This window comes from Prionailurus viverrinus, chromosome C1, assembly GCF_022837055.1.
Source record: "Prionailurus viverrinus isolate Anna chromosome C1, UM_Priviv_1.0, whole genome shotgun sequence".
Lineage (NCBI taxonomy): Eukaryota > Metazoa > Chordata > Mammalia > Carnivora > Felidae > Prionailurus > Prionailurus viverrinus.
Window position 1 is genome coordinate 202897085 of NC_062568.1, and position 12781 is coordinate 202909865.

The following is a 12781-nucleotide window of genomic DNA, read 5'->3' on the forward strand; positions in this document are numbered from 1 at the left end:
CCAGGAACCCAGGCCTGCGATGCCCACAGGTGGCCACCAGGGGGCCCCCAAGAGCTCGCTCAGGGCCCGCACAGGTACGTCAACGCCCTTGGAGCTGAGGTGAGGGGGTCTGCAGCTCTGGGAATCGGCTTTATTTTTCTCAGGAGCCTCTGGTTGGGAGTCCTACAACCCCCAGAGGGCCTCTGTACCTGCCCTTGGTGACCGCATACACCCCTGTCTTCATTGTAAATTTGGTGACTTTTCGATGAGCACCCACTGTCCGCTGGTTTTCTGCGGTCTCCATTTCTGCTCTGTCCAGGGTGGAACTTGTCCCTTAAGGCACATAGTGCTTGCGTCACCCAGGATGGACCGTGGTGACCGTGGGGCCCTCTTTGGTGCTAGGTCGGAGCTGCCTGCTACACTGAGCAGTTGAGCTGGGCGGGAGGTGTGCCGTGATGGGGGAAGAGAGGCAGGGTCCCTGCCCAACCTCCTTCACCAGGGCAGCTGAGGCGCCCTGTTTCCTCTTGCCAGGCTGGCTCACTTTGGGGCTGGTGGGTTTGTCAGGCTGGAAATTGCTTTCTTCAACTAGAACAGAGAAAGAGGGGTTGGGGGGAGGGAGGATGTAGAAGAGGCTAAGAGTGGGGGTTCCAGTATTACCTGACTCTGCTCGGGGCTGATTCTGGGGTGAACGTTGAAGCCAGTGCCCCCCGCCCCCCGCCACTGCACAGATGGAACCATTGAGGTCCAGAGAATGGCAAGACTGGCCACTGGCCACAAAACAGCGGCCAGCCACTCTGGGCCAAGAAGTGAGGCTCATCAGAATCCAGTGAGACCCCTCTAAATTTAGATGGGAGGATACTGGTGCCCCCCCTTGCCTCCCCAGCCTGCTAGAGCATGGCTCCTCTGCCTTGCTCCGCCCCCTGGGGCCGTCATACCTCCACCCAAGACACGGAGCCTACAGCTCTGCCCCGGGACGTCACAGGGAGGGACTGAAGGTTCAGCAGCTCGAAGAGGTTGTGTGCCTGGAGGAGGGGTTGTTAGGAAACATTGGAGGACATGTGCTCAGCCCACCCCTCTAGCTTCAATCTCGCCCTGGCCTGGGGGCTGTGAGCTGAGGTGGAGCCCTGGCCAGGGCTCCGTCCCAGTGGTGCCCACCTGCCTGTCTCTGAGCCTGGGAAGGGTAGGGCGGCCGCGTGCATAGTGGTGGGTGGGAGACAGGACCCGGGCCTGCAACGTCCACCATGACCACCAGAGGTCTCCAGAGTCCGCATAAGGGACCAAGGGAGAGGACGGGTTTATTTAAAGGGATCCAGGATCATCCAGCAGCACAGAGGAACTGAGGCCTCCCCCAGGTCCCCAACCCCATGTGCCAGGCTCTGTGTTGCAGGGTGGGAGGGGATCAGCATTCAGAGTGATTAAGTAATGTGCCCAAGATCACACGAGGAGAATATGGTAGAGCTGAAACCGAGACCCATGTGTACCTTTATGCAAAGACACATTTTTAACTACTGTCTCTCTCCACCCAGAGGCTTCTGTTCCCCCAAGCTCTCCCTCTTCCCTTAGTCTTTGCGTCATCCCAAGAATCCTAGCAATAAAGGCTGGAGAGGACAAGGACTGCTGTGTCCATTCCGCAGATGAGGAAGCAGACCCAAGAGAAGGAGACAGAGCGTGCCAAGAAAGCTGGAGCCCAAGTTCCCCTCTTGGGCTCTTTCCCTCTACCCCACAGTCCTTGTCTGCCCGCATGCCCGCATGCCCACAGGCCCCAACCCTCCCCACTGTCTCCCACTACCTGGTGCAGGGAGGTCTCCGGAGACAGCTGCAGGGTCACTGGCTCCACGGGACAGCCCCCTGCCAAGATGTCCTGGAGACACTGCTTGGGGGTGGTGGGAAAATCATGGGGGGCCCGGGCCAGCCACCCCTTCCTCCAGGCCGGCCCCCTAGAACCACCTTTCCCAGAGGCCCCCTCCCCTCACGACCCTGCTGACCACTCCCCGTCCTGTACTCACCTGGTGTCCTGGAGCCCAGGAAGGTGGCTCAGCCTGGAGTGCCTGCACCAGGTGGGCCCTTTCCATGGTGCCCACCAGGATCTGGGACTCTGCACAAGTGGAGAGGGAGAGAGCCACATCAGGAAGGAGAAACTTGCATCTGCTGGGCGCCGACTATGTGCCAAGAACTGTACTGGCTGTTCTCGTGTCTCTCAGGAACCTACAGCAGCCTATTACGCTACATTTTACAGAAGAGGAAGCTGAGGCTCAGAGGCACAGAGAGGTTGATCGTCTTGCCCAAGGTCGCTCAGCTTTTGATGCGGAGGCCCGGTGGTTGAGGGCAGCTGGGAGAGGCTGCCAGGGGGCCGGGAGGTTACCTGCCCACCCTGACCGCCCCTGTGGCGGGGCCTCGAGGCAAGAGCAGGTTTGGGAGAACTAGCGTGAAGATATCTGTGCATCACGGCCGGGCTTTGCCCCTCATTCCCCACAGGAAATGCACCGTGTGCTGAGGGCTTGGCAAGCCTCACTCCAGGCCATGACCGGAGCGGGCACAGGTTTGAGGGGGCAGTCCTGGTAGTCTTCCTTCTTGTCAAGCAAAATTAAAACTTTACAGCTAGAAAAAGCAAAAACAAAAACAAAAACAAAAAAACTTTACCACCAGAAAAACAAAAAACTTTACAACTAGAAAAAAAAAAAACAACACCTTTACAACTAGATAGGTAAATACTGTCCCTTTAAACAACAGCAACGACAACAATAACAATTAAAGCTGTGTCTTAGGTGAGCGCCAGGGTCCCACAACCTGCGCCTGTGCTGGTTGGGGGCTCTTTGCTTCCTGTGGCTCTAAGGGTAGAAGTGGACTTTGTCTTGGAGGCCAGTTCTGTCTTTGTTCCAGGAGGTGAAGCCTCTTAGGGGAGTCAGACATATGCAAGTATTTCCAAACGGGACATTTGGTGTATTCTGTGGGATAATGTTAAAGGTATCCCAGTTTGAGTGGGGAGAGGGCCTGGCATTTGGGGTGAGAACCTCCGACAACTCCATATTGCATTGGTCCCTATTTTCCAGGTAGGGAAACTGCAATCCTTAGAGCTTGAGGGGTTTGCCCAGGCTTCTGTTGCTCATAAAGGACTTTATGGTCTCTTGGGGTGGGTATGGGGGTGACCCATACAGTTGTGCAGGTTGCTCCCTGAACAAGGCACCTGCTAAAAGGATGAGTGGGCGTCAAAATCCAGCTGTGCTATGCTTGCCAAGTGTGTACCTTGCCTTGTTTGCACATATGGGCTGGCGGTGGCCCGAGTGGACGTAGCTGCCTCCCCCCCGGCATGTCTTTCCCACTCTTACTGTACGTGTCCCAGTGGGAAATGATGCTCTAGCTAGATCCTTCCCCAAGATTCAGCTCGTGTGTCTTTTAACAAAGGGGCCCATCCATTTTTCTCCAAAGAGATCTTTCTCGTGGCAACGGGGTTTCAAGAGAGGTGACTAAGCCGGGGAATGCTTCAAGGGGAGACCCTGGTAGTGTTCCCATCGATTTATCCCCACTCCCAAGCACACGAGGACTGGTTTCTAAAATTCCTAAAGGTATCCGCAGAGTGCCTTACAAGCCCCCTCTCGTCTCTCATTTAAACATGTCAACCACCCCAAGCAGGGCGGTTGCTGTCTCCATTTTACCAGTGAGGAAACCGAGGCTCAAAGAGGTGAAGTGACCCACCTGAGGTCACACAGTTGTAGAGAGAAGATTCAGACTCAGGTGCCTGACAGGTCCCATGCCCTGCTTTCCCTTTCCTGGACCTGAGCCCCCAAGGCTGGGGAGAAAGGTCGAGGGAATGTCCCCTCCCCACCCGCGCTCCCCCCTTCCTGCCGGGCACCTGTGCTTTCCACCAGGAGGTACTTGGCCATGTCCGTGGAGGTCACGACCTTGACCACTTCCTCCAGCGGTGTGTCCTTGGCCACCGTGGTGATGGTAGCGTTCATGAAGTGCTCCACAGTCACACAGTGAGAGCTGAAGGCGGAAGGGCGCTCCCTTCAGGTCCTGGAGTGGCAGGATATCCAGACCCCAGGACGAGGCAGGGGTACCTGGTTCTTGGCTGTGGGCAGGCGCTGAGACATTCCTAGGAGGAGCAACTAGGGTGGGGAGGAACTTGGCAGAACCCCAAGGTGGGGAGGAACTTGGGGACCGGCTCACCTATGGCCTGACTCTGGATTCCTAGCTCTCAAACCCCTGTCTCCCCGCCCAGACTGTCTCCACTTTGGTTTGTTTTACTCGGAAGCCTTCCCTGAAAAATTTCATTTGAAGGGAAGTTTTATGGCAAAATGAAAAAAACGCTTTCAAGTTTGAAAATCACTGGAGTAGCCACCCCCGTTTTACAGATGGAGAAACTGAGGTCCGGAGCAAGGTGGCAGCTTGCACATGTTGGGAGCTGGGCCTTGGGTCTCAGAGACTCTCGGTCCTGCTTCTCTGGGAACAGAGGCTGCCATGTGAGGACCTCAAAGCCTGATTCCAGCCCCCTGTGTCCCAGTCAGGACAGCAGGGCAGGAGTGGGAGAGAGGAGGGGACCTCCCAGATCTGGCGTCGATTCTCTGTGGGACGCGAGCAGGACAAGGCATCTCTCTGAGCGCCAGTTTCCAGCAAATCGGCAATCTCTGTCCTACCGTCACGAGGACAGACTGATGGCTAATGAGCCGCAGAGAGGCCCAGGAGGCCAAGGACTTGCCCAAGGTCATGCAGGGAGCTGGAGAGAGTGCGGACGAGGTGGCTGTGTGTTGGCCTCTTCCATACCACCCAGGTCCAAGGCCAGCCACAGTGAGGGTTTTGTGGTGTTTTTTTTTGGAGGTGGGGCCTCACCCCAGCCCACCCAGACCCATCACCCCATCAACCAGCCCAAAGTGGGCACCTCTCACCTGATTTTCCGACCTCGGATCCACGGGAGGTACGGCAGCTTCTTGACAATGATGGTGCCATCATAGAAGGAAGGCTGGAAGCTCTGGGCGATGGCGTTCGCTGCCAGCACGGCCATCAACACCGGCAACGCGTGCACTATCTGGCCAGTCAGCTCGAAGGCCAGCAGCGCCGTGGAGATGGTGTGGGTCACAGCCCCTGAGAAGGCCGCAGCCCCTGCAGGGGGCAGACCCAGGGCGGGGCGGCTCAGGCCAGGGGCCAGCCTCGTGCAGAGCGCAGAGCCACCCGGGGCTAAGGCCACGTGCTAGACGGCAGCTGTCCAGAGGCCACACGCTGGAGGTGCCCCGGTGGCTGGGCTCGGTGAGGGGGAGCGTGGTAAGGGAGAGTGTGGGGCACCAGGGACAAGACGGGAGCCAGAGAGAGTCACGGGGGCTCAGGGAGGGGGCTCACGGGGAGGCGCAGTGACCACCCCATGCCCCGCAGAACCACCGGCTGACCCCCCAGGTCCAGCCCAGGTCCGCCCTGGGGAGTCCGCCCGGGGAGTCTCCCCGCCCAGGGGGGACTCAGCGCACTCACCTGCCAGGGCGTACCCTCCAGGCATAATGGGGTTGGTGACCCCTCCGGCCACGATGCCCTCAGGGAAGGCAACAGCCAGGGCCTCCCCGATGAGGCGCCCGATGGCAGCTCCTGGCCACAGACAGCAGGGGGAGGGGGAGCCAGGCTGACCAGGCTCCCACAGCCCTCCGTTCCTGGGGACTAACCTCAGTACCCTCGGAGGAGGGAGGGGAGGGGCCAAGAGCCACAGCCCTGCCCCAGTAACACTGAACCTCTCAGACCCTCAGAACCCCAGACTCACCGAGGATGAATATGGGCATGAAGTAGCCGGCAGGCATGGGGATTGTGGTGGCCAGAATCAGCATCCAGAACTGTGGGCGGTGGGAACCCAGCAGGGCAGAGGTTAGGGGCAACCGGACAGGAGTGGGCGAGAAGAGGGAATAGATGGGGGGACAGGGGAGTGTCCCGGGGGGAAGGGGGTCGCGCGGGCACGCGCCCCCATCGCCGGTGTCTGCTGTTGACCAGGAAGGCGCTGACCGAGGGCAGGAAACCCGTCCTGACAAAGTGCCTACTGTGTGCCTGGCACCGTGCCGAGGGCTTTCCTCTCCTCCTTCTCAACCTTCCCTCCGAGGCCGACACAGCAACCGTTTTAAGAGACGAGGCAACCGAGGCTCAGAGAACTGAAGCAACTTGGCCAGGGTTGCACAGCTGGCGGGAGTCAGATCAGGCGGGCTGGGCGGAAGAGGCCCGGGCCACGGACAAGCATCCCCCTCCCAGGCTGGTCTCCACTCTGTGCGCTCCCCTGGGGGCCCCCTGGCACCCACCTTCATAACCAGGAAGAAGGCGAGGGTCCCAAAGATGGTGAACCGTGGGTGGTACCACTCGAACCACAGGTTCTGGGGGTCGAGCTCCTCAGGCCAGGGCGGGGACGAGTTCCGGGTCATCAGCGCCCACGAGTTGTTGTCGAACAGTGACTCCAGATGCTGCTTCATGGACAGCTGGTGCGGGGGACAGGTCGGTGAGGGGGCTGGGGGGCCCCTTCCTGCCACCCCCCTGCCCTGCCCCTGCCCCGAGTCTTCCTCTGCCCTGTCCCGCCTCGGGAAGGGCTCTGACATCCCAGAGCTGCGGTGTCCTCGTCTGGAACTCGAGGATGACCCACAGGCTTCCCCTTACGGGTGTGGTGGGGATTACGCGAGATGACGGGCACAAAGTGGGTGACGGATGGCGGGGGGGGGGGTTCCCAGCCCTGCACCCCTTACCCGAGAAGCGATGAAGCGGCCCACGCCAGGGGGGTAGGTGATGGAAGCAAGAACCAAGGCGGCCAGGGCGGAATACAGAGGCTTGCTGTGGGGTGGGGGTGGAGGGGGCGGGTAAGCTCCAGTGCTGGCCCCCCTCTTCCCTCACCCCCCCGGGAAGGGGAAAAGGACAAGAGCGGGCCCCCCCACCACCCTGGGGGCCGGATCCACTCCAGGGGAGGAACCCTGTGGGGGTCAGCCCCACCCCGCCCAGACGGAGCTCCCATCAGGCCACGGGGGCCACGCGTGGCGGGCCTGGGGCAGAGGAGGCCGACTCTGAGATGCCAATGCCAGGGGGCGGGCAAGGTTTGGGGAGGAGAGGGGCTCAGTTAGCCCTTCCGGCTCCATAGGAAAGTGGGCCTTCCGTGGGGGGTGCAAACTCAGTGACAGAGTGAGGGGTTGGTAGTCCAGCAAGCTGGAGGTGGTGGAGGGGTGGCTGAGGGGACCCGGAGAGGGGCTGTTAGGAGGGAACCAGGGCTCCATAAGTGGCGTGTGGGCTAGGAAGGTTTGGGGGGCTCTGTAGGAGGATGACAGTACAGAGGGCAGGGCTCTCTATAAAACAGATCAGGAGGCTGAGAGTAGGGGCCCGGGGGTTGCTTCCCCTGAGAGGTCCCCAGTCCCTGCCCAGAGCCTACCTGGTGGCCAGCAGTTTGGAGGTGACCCGGTTGGTCTTGACAAAACCAAGGAATGTTCGCTGACAGAAGAGGTAAGCACAGCTCAGGATGCCGCAGATGGCCCTGGGGAGGGGAGGGGAGTTCTGGAGCCCCAGCCCGGAAACGGGGTGGCAGTTCAGGCCTGGGGGGGGGGAGGCCCCCAGTGGGGGGCACTCACTCACCCCAGGGCCACAAAAAAGAAGATCTCTGGCAGGTCGAAGGGGACATCCACCCTGAAATTGGTCTTGTAGAGGGAGGTGATGGTCTCTGGGGATGGAGGGGAATGATCAGGGACCACGCTCCCACCCCAGCCAAACCCCAGTCCCAGCCTCAACAAACAGGCGTGGGAGTCGTGCCAAGTCCTGCCCCCACAAAGTACCCTTTCCCGGCATTCAAGGCCCCAACAACCAGCCTTTGCCTCTTTGCTCACTGGGCCATCTTGTACTCTCAGGGCCCCCATCCTTCATGCCCAGTACAGGTCGGGAAGGAGAGGGGAGGGGGGGGAGAGGGAGAAAAGAGGGAAAGAGGGGAGGAGGGGAAGGGACGAGGAGGGAGCCGGGCCTGGGGTCAGGTGGTCTGATGGGGACTCACCCTGCTCGCTGTTGAAGACTGCCAGGAGGCGGAACATGAAGGCCCCGCAGGTGGCAGCGAAGAAGCCCCTCCAGTAATCCCAGACAGAGAAGTGGGAAGACATGACCTCGATGCTGAACAGGACGCCTGAAGGTGATGCTGAGCTTAGAGCCCCACCCCCACCCATCCAGCACCCCTCCCGTCCTGCTCTCCTCTCTCCTTCAGGCCTGCCCTCTCTCTTCGGTCCTGACCTGAAGTGAGGGAGGGCAGGCAGGAGCCCAGGGCAGACGCCTGTGTGTGCCCTCCTGGGCCATCTCAATCCCTCCAATAGCCCTAGGGGGTGGGGCCATTCTGGTCCCCATTTTATAGACAAGGAGGTGAGTCTCAGAGGGCTGACCCCACCAGCCCAGGGTCACGCAGGGAAGCTGGATTTCAAGCCCGGGTCTGCCTGGCGTAACCCTGAAGTGTCTCAATAAACACGTCCACCCCACCCAGGGGTGGCCGTGCCCTCAAAAGTCTGCTGTAAGAACCAAGATCTCAGCTGGCCCCCATCCCTCCTGCAGGTCCCTCAGCTGGACACAGGAGTGAACGGATCAGTCCACAGCGGTAGGGGACAGGAGCGGTGTGGGGGGGCCCCCGGGGTGCAGGGAAGGGTGCGAGGGAGGGTCTCACCGCTGAAGGGCGCTGCAAACACTGTGGCCACACCCACCGCGGCCGCTGCCACCAGCATCTCGTTCTGCTTGCTCTTGTTCTGTGCGAGAGGGGATGGGGGCGGGGGGGGGGGGGGGGGGGAGTCCGGGGCTCAGAGTCAGCCCCCACCCTCCCCTCCTTCTCGCCCCTCCAAGGACGGCCCTCCCTGACTCCCTTACCTCAGGCTCCCCAATGGCCTTGGTGTGCACACGGCCCAGGTAGGCAGCGATCATCACAGACAGGTGCACGAAGGGGCCCTGCGGGGGAGGGGGGGGGGGCGTGGGCACAGGGGCGGGGCTTGCCTCTGGTGGGGGGGCGTGTCAGAGCCCTAGCCACTCCCCCTCGGGGCCCAGGGTTGGGGGCAGGGGGGGCGCAGAGAGAGCCTCATCCAGGCCCGCATCGATACCCGTCCACACCCTTCTTCGTTTCCCGGTTCTTTTGTCACACGCTGGGGACCCAGCCCATCTCCTCCCCAAGACTGAGCCCCTGAAGGCAGGCATCAGCCTGAGTCCCCGCTGACCCGGCTTCTGTGGGGCCCTGGGGGGAAAGGCAGAGGATGCGGGGCGGGGTAGGAATGCTCTGCCCATACCACTTTGCCCAGGAAAAGGGTGCTGCCGGTGGCCAGGGTGCAGGTAAGGCCCACGACCTTGGCCCCGAAGTTCTTAATATCCAGGTAGTCCTCCAACACCACGCCTGACAGAATAGTCTTCAGCTCTGGGATTCCAGAACCTTGGCAGGGGATGGACAGGGGGGCAAGAGGAGGCACAGTCTCCAGATTAGACCTTAACACTTCACCCTGCGCAAAATGTGCCACGCTGTGAACCTGTCGGGTCCTCCAAAACCCTGAGTTGGGATTTGCAAATTCATTTGCAGAGGTGAGGGTCAGAGAGGGGGACGTGAGCTGCCCGTGTCGTTCCAGCTGAGCCTGGGGGACAGCTCTGGCAAGGTGGGGGGAACCCAGGACAGAAGCTCAGGCCACCCGCGGATGTGCCCCTGGAGCTCCCCAGCACTGGCCTGGAGCTGGAGGCAGAGCTGAGAGGCCCTGGGGGAGCCGTGCCCCTCCTCCCTGGGGAACCCGCCACCAGGGCTCCCCGTCACCACCCAGAAGAGCCCTAAGAAAGGAAGCAGAGCCAGCAGTGAGCCAAGAGTCCAGATCTGGCCTTCTCGCTGTGTGACTCTGGGGCAGTGACACGACTCCCCTGAGCCTGGCCTCCCTGGCTGTGAAATGGGGTCACTGCTTCCTGCCTCCCCCTATCAGAAGCCGCGAGGGACAGGAAAAGGCTTTGGCACGAGGCTCCGCGGTACAAAGCACACAGGCAAATGGCTCACCTCCAGAGAAGGGTGTGATGCTCTGGCTGAAGCCAGAGGAGAAGGAGACCAGGGCCACAGGGTACACAGTCCAGGAGAGATACCGGAGCAGGTGGCTGTCCCCAATCTCCCGGTAGAGCCACTTGTGTGCTGGGGACACCCAGGAGTCAGGGAGCCATCACAGCCCTCAGGTGTCCCCCGACCAGGAAGCGGAGGCTCAAAGAGGGGAGGCCCGGGGCCACCCAGGGGGCAGCAGATCCCCAAATGGAGGGAGACGTAGGACCCTGGGTCTATATTCCAGTGTCGCCGCTCCCTAGCTGAGTGACCTTGGGCAAGTGACTTAACCTCTGTGAGCCTCTGCTTCCCCGTCTGTCAGAAGGGCTAGCAGTGGGACTTCCCTCCCAAGGTCATTGTGAGAAAGCTCTCAGATCATGGCCGGGGCATGTGCATAGCAGGTGCTCAGGAGACCCCCTGAGCAAGTCCGCCAGAGGGGTGTTAGAACCTTCCTGCCCCCTTACCCCGGTTCCTGGGAGATCTCAGGGTGCGGAGAGCCTGCTGAGGCGTGGGAAAAGAAAGGTCTGTGTCTGGTAGCCTGAGCAAGTGCCCTCGCCTGGAGTTACTGAGCTGAGAGCAAGGAGGGAGGGAGGAGAAGAAACAGGGGCAGCAAGAACAGGTGGGCAGAAGCTCGGAGGACGAAGGGCTCTTGGGCACATCCGGGCCTCTCTTGCTCATCGTGCAGATGAGGAGACTGAGGCCCATAGAGAGGCAGGAGCCTGCCCAGGGTTGCACAGCAAATCAAGAGCAGCGCCTGCACAGACCCAGGCCTCCTCCCTACCCGGAGCCTTCCTCCACCCGCGATGCACCTGGCGGCCCATGTGGCATCCCGAGAGCGTGCGTAGAAGCCTGTGTCCAGAGCAGGAGTGCGTGCCAGGGAGGGGTTACCTCTGACCACGCGCCCGATAGCGAAGTTCATGGCGTAGCTGATCAGGGCCATGAGCACCCCGAGGGTCATCAGGAAGTACCAGTCCTCCCCGACGCGGAACAGCTTCTGCTTCAGCCACTCCAGGCCCCCTGGGGCAGGGGCACTGGGTCATAGCCCGGGGCAAGCACGGCCCCTTCCCTGGAGGCCTGCTCAGGCTCAGGGCAGGGAGGGCAGGGGCAGTGTGGGGCTGGGGCCATGTGGTCAAGCCCAGGGTAGCCCAGAAGGGGGTCTGCACACGAGGGGCAGAGCAGAAACTTGGGCAAGTGAAGGTGGCCACACGGTGGGCCCTGGCGGGGTACAGAGGCCTGGCACCCTCCCCACCCACCCCCCACCCACACTGGATACTCATGGAAGAATGATGGGGCAGCAGGGGGTGGGGAGTGTGTGCTGAGAGCTACAGCTTTCTCCAGTGTCTCCGCAGGGCCCACAGCTTACAGAACACAAGGGGCTAGCAGGACCCCTCCATGTCTCCAGACCCGTGGGGCCATCCTACAGGCCGCACCGGTGTCAGACCAGGCAGCACCCACTGGGCCCGGAGCAAAGCCCCAGTATAGCCATCAGGCCTTGGGACCTGCTCTCCCCAAAGGCAGACAACAGACATCTAGCACGTCTGACCCATAGGCAAAGGGACAGGCAGACAGATCCCTTCCCTCCCGGCCGCCCAGTGATTGTGGGCACATCAAGGCAGGGCAGCTCTTGGACTTCAAGGTGGGTGGGGGAGGTGGGGTCTGGGTAGACAGGGGTGACGTCCTGAGGGGTCTTCGATAGGGAGAGGAAGGGACCTAGCTCTCACCTCGAATGCCTCTGCGGATGCGGGGACACGGGCCCCATAGCTCCTGAAGAGTCACAGGGCTCCCTGAGGAGCCCTCGCGCAGCCCTACCAGCTCTTCCATCGGGTCCCTGAGCAGACAGACAGACAGACCCTTGCTAAGCTGCTCCAGTGGCTTTACCCTGCCACTTGGCCCTTCCAATGCCCCTACTTCCCAGATAAAAAGGAAAAGCGCTTTCCTGTTTGCATGTGTGTGCATGTGTGCGTGTGTGTGTGTGTGAAGTTACCAGGAAGGGACATAGGTCTGCTGTGCCCTCATCACTAAGGGGGTGCCACCGAGGATGCAGGGTGGGGACCGGGGTTCCTAACTGTGCCCTGTGTCCAGTACCATGTTGATCAAGGCAGGACCCCAAGCCTCAGAACTCCCTTCCCCTGCTGTGGACACAGCTCCTGCTTGGCTCCTTCCACTGCTCAGAGCAATCTCCTTGCCCCGCGGAGTCACTCACTTTGTGGGGTCCCCAGGGGCTACTCTGACTCCCCCTACCCATCCCTGAGCCCCCCTCTCCTCTGCTCAGGCCACAGAGGCAGGTAAACCTCAGGTGCTCAAGGAAAGCCCGTGAGGATTGAAATGAGGTGCTGGCCCCCTGCCCCCCAGCCTCCTGCCCCAGCCCGACCTGCCCTGGCCCAGCTTCCACCCAACCCAGGCCCCGGCTCCACACCCAGCAGCCCCTCACCTCTGTCCGTTGGCCCTGCTGCGGCCCCAGCCAGCTCTCCTCTAACAGAGACACTTCTGCCTGCAGCCCAGATGCACCTGAGCAGGTCTGCGCTCCACCAATCAACAACCTAGGCCCCCCTCCCTCCCCGCCCTGCCCGGGTTTACCGTGGCCATTAAGAATGTCCTTGACAAACCAACCAGAACTGCCCAGGCCGGTTGAGCCGTGCAGGCCAGAGCGGCCAAGGGGGACCAGGAGCAGGAGCTTCCCAAAACCCAGGACAGCCACACGGAGGGTGGCACTCAAGCACGCTGCAGGTGCCTGCTGTGGGCTGGGGGACATGGGAGAGAGAAACTCCTGCACACCAGCAGGACAGGGAGGGGTCA

General features: G+C 61.3%; 1 protein-coding gene across 2 annotated transcripts; it reads right to left on the bottom strand.

Annotated features, from left to right (window-relative positions):
* Positions 1 to 178: 178 nt before the first annotated feature.
* On the bottom strand, positions 179 to 12457 carry CLCNKA (chloride voltage-gated channel Ka). 2 transcript variants are annotated; one of them, XM_047871181.1, is made up of 20 exons: positions 12417 to 12457; positions 11707 to 11813; positions 10874 to 11002; positions 9953 to 10081; positions 9213 to 9352; positions 8803 to 8880; positions 8606 to 8684; positions 7955 to 8080; positions 7546 to 7630; positions 7346 to 7447; positions 6675 to 6759; positions 6240 to 6413; positions 5717 to 5786; positions 5437 to 5547; positions 4863 to 5076; positions 3830 to 3963; positions 1986 to 2074; positions 1769 to 1849; positions 915 to 1001; positions 179 to 564 (listed from the first exon to the last, which is right to left on the bottom strand). In XM_047871181.1, exons 2-20 carry the CDS (start codon positions 11804 to 11806, stop codon positions 517 to 519), a joined length of 2061 nt encoding a protein of 686 aa, XP_047727137.1. In that variant the 5' UTR covers positions 11807 to 11813; positions 12417 to 12457; the 3' UTR covers positions 179 to 516. The 2 variants fall into 2 exon arrangements, with proteins under 2 accessions (XP_047727137.1, XP_047727136.1); XM_047871180.1 differs by having other exon boundaries at positions 1766 to 1849.
* Positions 12458 to 12781: the final 324 nt, after the last annotated feature.

Bases quoted from the DNA above. Each gene is read 5' to 3' on its own strand.
- CLCNKA (XM_047871180.1), bottom strand. From the start codon at position 11,806: ATGGAAGAGCTGGTAGGGCTGCGCGAGGGCTCCTCAGGGAGCCCTGTG. The intron at 5,077-5,436 runs GTGAGTGCGCTG...TGCCCCCTGCAG, and splicing joins TGGAGGGTACGCCCTGGCAG to GGGCTGCGGCCTTCTCAGGG. The intron at 3,964-4,862 runs GTGAGAGGTGCC...TTCCGCCTTCAG, and splicing joins ATCCGAGGTCGGAAAATCAG to CTCTCACTGTGTGACTGTGG.